Source organism: Epinephelus moara, chromosome 17, assembly GCF_006386435.1.
Source record: "Epinephelus moara isolate mb chromosome 17, YSFRI_EMoa_1.0, whole genome shotgun sequence".
NCBI lineage: Eukaryota > Metazoa > Chordata > Actinopteri > Perciformes > Serranidae > Epinephelus > Epinephelus moara.
Window position 1 is genome coordinate 30,246,289 of NC_065522.1, and position 7,617 is coordinate 30,253,905.

Consider the following 7,617-nt stretch of genomic DNA (forward strand, 5'->3'; position numbering starts at 1 on the left):
TACTAATGAACCTTCATTAATATAGGCCTATATTTTATCTATAAGTGCACGTCACACACTGAGCGAGCCGCCTGTTAATGACGCTGTCTGCAAAGCAGTATTGATTGTGCTAAGTGGCTAATGGGCATGTAGCTACTGACAGATGATGCGTCATGTTTGTAGTCGATGAATGATAGGCAAATGTTTGCCAGCAGAGTTTACATGTCACCTTGGGTTCGTCTTTCACCGTCTCAAAATGATCCCACAAATTACAATAGGGTGTGCTATTTCAGCACCATCATCATTTAACAGTGACCTCTTGATATTTAAGCAGCAGAAACTGCTGATAGGGTGTTTCAGAACCATGGTCACCATCATGGATTAAACTTAAGATTTGCTCAAAACCTCAGTGAGATAAAGGACACAAAGGCAGATTTAACTAACAGGGCACCTAAATACAGAAGAAAAACAAACACACAGTTTGACATTCAGTGATGTTAGAAAACCATAAGATACAGCCACACAGCCATAAAGCCAACACAATCAAGCCACACACAACAACAAACCACAAGTGTGTCAGCAACGGTGGCCTCCTGCCGTTAATACAATAACCAAGAAGACACAGCGGTCTGCAACACAAGCAGCAACAAACAACACTGTTTTTGTAAAAGGTCAGAAAGCAGCAACAAACAACACTGTTTTTGTAAAAGGTCAGAAAGCCAGCATCTATAACAAGCCTTTATCATCACAAACAATGAATATAAAACAACTCACTCATTATGTTTTCATCCAGCGGCTGTCACTTTGAATCAAATCCCACAAATATGACATGCAACCCACTGCAGCCTACATGAAATGTCCATAATGTCCAAAAACTCCAACATGTTTGAACGCTCCAAACTCAAACATATTCCTGAACGATATACAGTAATGTGACCTGATCTTATAGCACCATCCTCCTCTCCTTCTCTCTTCTCCTCTGCTTCTCACGCTTCAATGAACCCAAATTTATTTTTTTCCTAATTTAAGCCAACAGACAGAATACAGCTAGCCTATACACTACAGAACAACATCCTCCTGCACCTCAAAGTCCCAAGTCATGAGTTTCAAATGATGCACATACACACATGCAGAGAGTGATTAACGTTGTTTGGCACCTCTATTGTGACAAAAAGCAGCGAGGGAAAGACAAATACTGCAAATAATTTGCAAGCTTTTAAAACTCCCGTAGCCAAATCAACTCCGAGTGGCAGGGCCCGATTAAGGAGGTAGTAATACCGTTTTTCCATTGCCACTATTGGCTGTGCAGACTAAAGTCAATCCAATTTGTATTTCCATAGGGAGTTTAAACATGCCATACCACGCCAAGCCATGCCTGAGATCGACATTCGGGCCGGCCGCCCTTAAGCAAGGAGCGGTGACTTCTCACTGACCGCAGCCAACCCCTGTCGACTTAACTTGTGACTTCCTTGACCTGAACAATGACTTGACTCAACTTGCTTGACTCATAACAAGGACTTGACTTGACTTAGGTGATTCTAATCACAGCGACTTGAGACTTGCTAAAGACAAGCAAATGTCTGACTTGACAGATACCTGACTGAGGTTCTCTGCTCTCCTTCCAATCATCACTGACATCAGCCTCAGGTTGTAAATGTGTATCTGGATCTGAGTTCCTGGCTGGTTCTGCTCCTCCACAGTCCTCTCCCTCTGCTTCCGTTTCCATCTGTTCAGTGTGTCTTTGATGAAGCTGTGAGGACTGAGGTTTCTCTTCATCATCTTCACTCTTCACAGTCACAAGAGTGGATGTGAACTTGGTGATATCATCGTCCTCCAGCCCTTGAAGCTGCTCTCCCTCCTGACTGATCCGGAATTCCTCCTGTTCCCATTTAATCTGTGGAGGCGCTGGGTCCTCCTGGTCCACACTGGAGCTCCACTCCTGCTGCTCAGGGGGAACCTCTTCTTTAACCACCGACAGGTGCTGGACGTCTGCAGGAAACAGTAAAAAGTCAACAGTAAACACACACACACACACACACACACACACACACACACACACACACACACANAACAGTAAAAAGTCAACAGTAAACACACACACACACACACACACACACACACACACACACACACGGTGAAAAGCTTAACTTGGCAAACTACTGAGCCTTTTGATTTATGTAGTTAAAAGTGTATATGTATATGTAATGTATAATGCTAAAAGTTCATTAAACTATACCTCTCCTGTCTTTATCATTCAAGTTTCAACCCTGTTGCAGAGGAGAACACTTCGCACAACAACGCTTGCCACAGCTATCCAGACTGGAGGCCCTCTGATTACTTCAAATAGTACATAGATGACCAGGAAGCACACAAAGCAGCGGAGAGTGCTCATCACTGGAGGCAGCCTGAAAATCACTCCAGAGGAGCTTAAAACCTTCTTTGGCATATCTATCATCAGCTTTCGGATGTACTGGGCAGCAAAGATGAGGGTCCTAGTTATGTGTGATGTAATCTCTAACAATCCAGCTTCAGGTTTATCAAGGACACAGAATGCAGTTAAATCTAAAAGCTCTATTGTGAGATGTTGTTTCTTAAATATTTCATTGTTAAGACAGGTTTCCCTCATCTAACTGTTGTAATGTTCATGAAATGAAAAGAGATTTAGACAAATTCTACCATCACAAGGCTCTTGTATATTTTGAGGGCTCAAAAACTACACTGTGTTACTTTAAGAGCAGCGAGAACGTTGAAACTGATACATTAAAAAAAACGCAAATTCATGCATAAAAATAGCCAGAATGCAGGAAATGAGGTTTCTGACATTTAAAATCTGACCAGGACCCCCAGACTGCGAACCCACACAGACCTCTATGTGCTGACAACCTCTCATACTCAACCAGAGCTCCAGAAAGTACCCTCTGCCTGTCCATTTTAGTAACTAGCTCCTACTTACCGTGGAAAAATAAAACAAACAAACAAAAACGTGCAAACAATGTATTCCGAATACTGTTACATCAGCTTCCCCTCCAAAACTGATGAAATGGCTGCACCCAATAGTAAACGTCTTGGTATGTCAGAAATGTACCTGTTAACAAGCCATTTCTGNCACCAAAGAAGCTAACAACACCACAGAAGCTAACGACACCACAGAAGCTAACGGCACCAGAGAAGCTAACGACACCACAGAAGCTAACGACACCACAGAAGCTAACCACACCACATAAGCTAACGGCACCACAGAAGCTAACCACACCACAGAAGCTAACGACATCAGAGAAGCTAGCGGCACCAGAGAAGCTAACAACACCACAGAAGCTAACGACACCACAGAAGCTAACGACCCCAGAGAAGCTAACAACACCAGAGAACCTAACGGCACCACAGAAGCTAACGCGGCGTATAAACGTCGACAGACTGAATATTTATTGAACAAACCTGTAGTTATATTATTAATAATGAACTTGTAATGTTTAATGAACAAACCTGCTCTGTGTAACCGAAGCTGAGGGTTGGAAACAGCGTCCAGTAGTTTCCGTTGTCGCTCGTTCTCCTCTTTTGATCGACAAAGTTCCTCCTCGTACTCTGCTATCGTTCTTTCAAACAGCCCAAATATCTCTTCAGCAGCCGCAGTTAGTCGCTGCTTCACCAACGATCTCAGCATTTGGACTTTAGACATTTTCACACTTTAAGAACACAACAAAAGAGACAGAAAGTTGAGACTCTGCTAACACACCTTTCTACCAGCCGCCATCTTGTTCAAAGTGTGACGTTAGCGACAGTAAAGAGTATAGTTTCCGGGGTAAATGAGTTAATGAGCTTCAAAATAAAAACCCAGAATTGTTCATGAAATTCCAGGCTTTATCAGAAACCTCCATGTAGGAGGATACATTATTAAAATACACAATTTGAAAGAATGACATTTATTGATCTGTTCCAGTTGATTTGTAGTTTAGTTTATTTGTTTTCACATTTGCATAAAAAGTAGTACATGAGCAACAGAAACACAATGGAGAGACAAAAAAATCCTCAGAGGGCTTTATCAAGGCACTTTCCAGTGTATATCCTTCTCCATTAGATAACTCAGTAAAATATTACAAAGATGAAAAAAAAGAGAAAGACAATGATAAAATCCGGCAGGAGAAAAAAACATTTTTAGCCAAAAAGAAACAGGGTCACCTAAAAAAAAAAAATCCACATCTGTTTGAGATCTTTTCACCGCTTCACCTCTCTGAGTCACATAAATCATGAATAATTAGGTCCCATAAAATCTGAGTCGACATAGCTTATCACAGCTCAAACTGTGTAACTTTCACAACAGTAAAGAGTGCAGCTTCTAGGGTAAATGAGTTAATGAGCTTCAAAATAAAAGTCTTGAAGTGTTACTGAAATTACAGGCTGTCTTTTAGAAACACAAACAGGAAGATAAATGACTGAAAACACTATTTAAAGAATTACATTCATTGAAATTGAAAGTTTATTCTTGAACATGGAAACACAAGCTTGAAAACATTGCACAACACAAGGTCCAAATAAGTTGTTTAATAAATCAGTTAACAGAGATGGGTAGAGTAGCCCAAAATTGTACTCGAGTAAAAGTACTGTTACTCCAGAATAATATGACTCAAGTAGAAGTAAAAAGTAGCCATCCAAATAATTACTTGAGTAAGAGTAAAAAAGTACTTGGTGAAAAAACTACTCAAGTACTGAGTAACTGTTCAATAACGTCTGATTTATTTGTTAACACAAGCATTTAATCAGACAGACAAAAATACAAAATAATCATCTTCAGGTAAATTAGAGTTTATCCAATCAATAAAATAATAAAATAAATAAAAATAAATTAAATAATTACTAAATAACTTAAATTAAAATAATCTTCAGGTAAATTCAAGTACTTCAATAAAAAATAAAATCAATAAAATAATAATAGAATAAATCCAAAATAAAAATAAATTAAATATTTACAAAATAACTCAAATTACAGCACAAGTAACACAAATTTCCAAACCTTTCTACTTTTTCACCAGGCTCAGCAGGCAGAACTAGACCAAGGCAGCCCATAGACTCTGAAACTGTGCATGTGTGTGTTTGAGTCTGTGTGTTTGTGACAAAACAATGCAGAAACAAACATTTTCGCCAAAGAATCACTCAGTGATGTGACTATTAAGCTTCAACAGTAGTTGGCTCTCAAGGTTCTTGCAGTGAAGCTGTGATCGTTTAGCAGTGAACAGGAGTCCCGCATGACTGAAAAGTCTTTCACAGGCTGCAGATGCAGGAAGACCTGTGTTGACTTTGAGTGACAGCTTCTTGATGTGAGGAAAGGTGTGGAGTAGATCCATACCTGCAGTGGACAGACATGAAAGGTACCTCTCCAGCTCTCCTACTTATGACTTTCCTGACTCCATGGATGCAAAGAAGTCGTCTTCATCAGAGAGGCTGCTGTTTGTGCTGGTGACATCATCCAAGTCGGTGTCGAGGTGATTTCTGATGTAGTCAAGGCCTGTGGCAAGATAAATCATTTTCAAAATAATTAGGTCTGCGCATTATTCTTACCCTTCTACTGTATATGCTGTCAAGCTGCTGATGTTTGACATTAAAGTTACCTGAGCTTCTGACTATTGCCACCCTGTGGTTTGTCACTGACACACTATAATCCTAAATGACAGTAACATTAAACAAATTTATATATGTCAATGTCTACTGGTTCACATTTGAATTGATAAACAAGTATATTTACCAGCATTTAAGATGTTCTCCTCTGTGGTCCAGGATGTTCTGAATCTTGGTAAGAGTATTGCTGCTGCAATCAGCTCAGGCTCTTTCATGACGTCCCCAAAACGTTTCTGGATCCCTCTCTGCAGGGCGTGAACAAGAGGTGTACATATTTTGCAAGATGACTTCAGCTTGTCCCGCAACTGGTAAAGTGTTGGCAGCAGGATGATTCCCCTTGGAGGATGTTTAAAAAATAAAATAAAATAAAAATAAAATAAATTAGTGAAATTATTTAATTCAAATCATCCACAATTGTCACACCACCATGCAAAGAAAAAAATCATCCACAATTGTCACACCACCATGCAAAGAAAACTAAGTTACTTGAGACAGGTGGATTCACCCATTAATCAGCAAGGCTCATTTATTTTTATTATTCTTTAAAAACAAAATATAAGTTTTGTCAACTTACATCTTTATCTTTAATGCTGTGCAGACATTGCGAATTGCTTGTTCTCCTTGCTCTCTGTGGATGCACACAATCCTTTCTACGGTGAGGAACAGGGTGCTCCAACGTGTCTGATTGGGTCGGAGAAACTGCAGCTTGCATTCACGTTCCACTGTTTCATGAGCCATGGTTGACCTGCTGGTGTTATTCCAAAGAGCGTGACATTTTGCAAAATCAGACCGAGACAGCCTCTTGTAGGTTTCGTTGGCAGCTCCTCCTGCAGCAGTGGCATCAACTGTGGATATCAGATTGAGGAGATGGCATGCACACTTTTGGTGCCTTGGAAGTTGGTACTCAAGGGCTGTGTTGTCATCCAGAATAGCAGACACATCTTGATACTCCTCTGACTCACTCTCATCTTCTGTTGCATCATCAAGGGTGGAGTCACTCTCCTCTTGTACATTGGTGGCTTCCTCCTCTGTCTCCTCACCATATAATCAAAAGGCCTTCAGGAAGTTTGAGCCACTGTCTGTTGTCGTCCTGGTCACTATTTCCCTGATGTGGTACTCAGAATGTATTTCCTCTAATGCGGCAGCAAGGATGTCAAACATGTGCGAGCCTTTGACAGGTCTATAAGCCAATGTAGCGGAGTGCCTCTCCAGTGAGGTGTTGTCTATCCAGTGACAGGTGACACCTAGGTAGCTACGTTGTCTGGCAGACCAGCAGTCTGTTGTGGTAGCAACATAGTTCACAGCACTCAGCTTTTTGATGATTATGCTTTTCTTGTGTTTTGCAGCTTCCTGAATTCTTGTGCATAACGTTTTCCTTGTCATTACTGTATGAGGTTGCAAGGTTTCTATCATAGTCTTGAAGGGTGGTGTCTCAACCACAGAAAATGGTTGGTTGGCCTCACATACAAAATTTAGCACCAGCTTGTCAAGCGTTGCTTGTGTTACCCGCCGTGGGGCAGTGAAGGCTATGATTTTTGCATTTTTCACAGGAGTATCACTGGAAGAGGAGGACTTGCGCTTTCTGTGGGACTCTAGTAAGTCTGTGGCTACTCTACCCACCTCCACTCACAAGACGGTTTACAGTCTCAGAATTTATTTGCACATTTCAAAAATAACAAAACCAGCCTGAAGAATGATGTGAAAAACTAACTCTGACCTGAAACGGCTGGAGGCGGTCACTGTAGTGGCAGGTGTGGTGGTGGTAGCAGCAGCAGCTGCAGTTGTGCTGGTGACAGCAGAAGTTGCGTTGCTGGTCACGGCAAAGAAATTCAGCACAGTTAACTGCTGCCTGCCTTTAATCACCGACTTGTGACTATCTGACAGCATGTGTGATTTCACCGCATTGACGCCCATTGTGCAAAGTTTGAAGATCTTTTTGCACACGCTGCAAAATTCCTCTCCGGGTTTACGACGGGCTTTAACCAGGTTCTAAATAGTTCCTCATCCAACCACTTCTGCTGAAACTTG

At 41.1% G+C, this 7,617-nt stretch overlaps 2 protein-coding genes across 10 annotated transcripts in view; both read right to left on the reverse strand.

Annotated features, from left to right (window-relative positions):
• Positions 1–7,617, reverse strand: part of LOC126404273 (gastrula zinc finger protein XlCGF17.1-like) — a 331,284-nt gene that overhangs the window by 14,258 nt on the left and 309,409 nt on the right. The window contains exon 11 of one of the 9 annotated variants that reach the window (XM_050067366.1): positions 1,576–1,936. The exons of 6 other annotated variants lie outside the window; for them this stretch is intronic. In XM_050067366.1, the coding sequence (XP_049923323.1) occupies positions 1,576–1,936 (361 nt within the window). Of the gene's footprint in view, positions 1–1,575; positions 1,937–3,462; positions 3,746–7,617 lie in introns of those variants that run through there. 2 more of the 9 variants (XM_050067368.1, XM_050067369.1) reach the window with 2 other exon arrangements.
• The window catches only part of LOC126404358 (gastrula zinc finger protein XlCGF49.1-like), a 95,694-nt gene that overhangs the window by 661 nt on the left and 87,416 nt on the right, over positions 1–7,617 (reverse strand). The window lies entirely within an intron of this gene.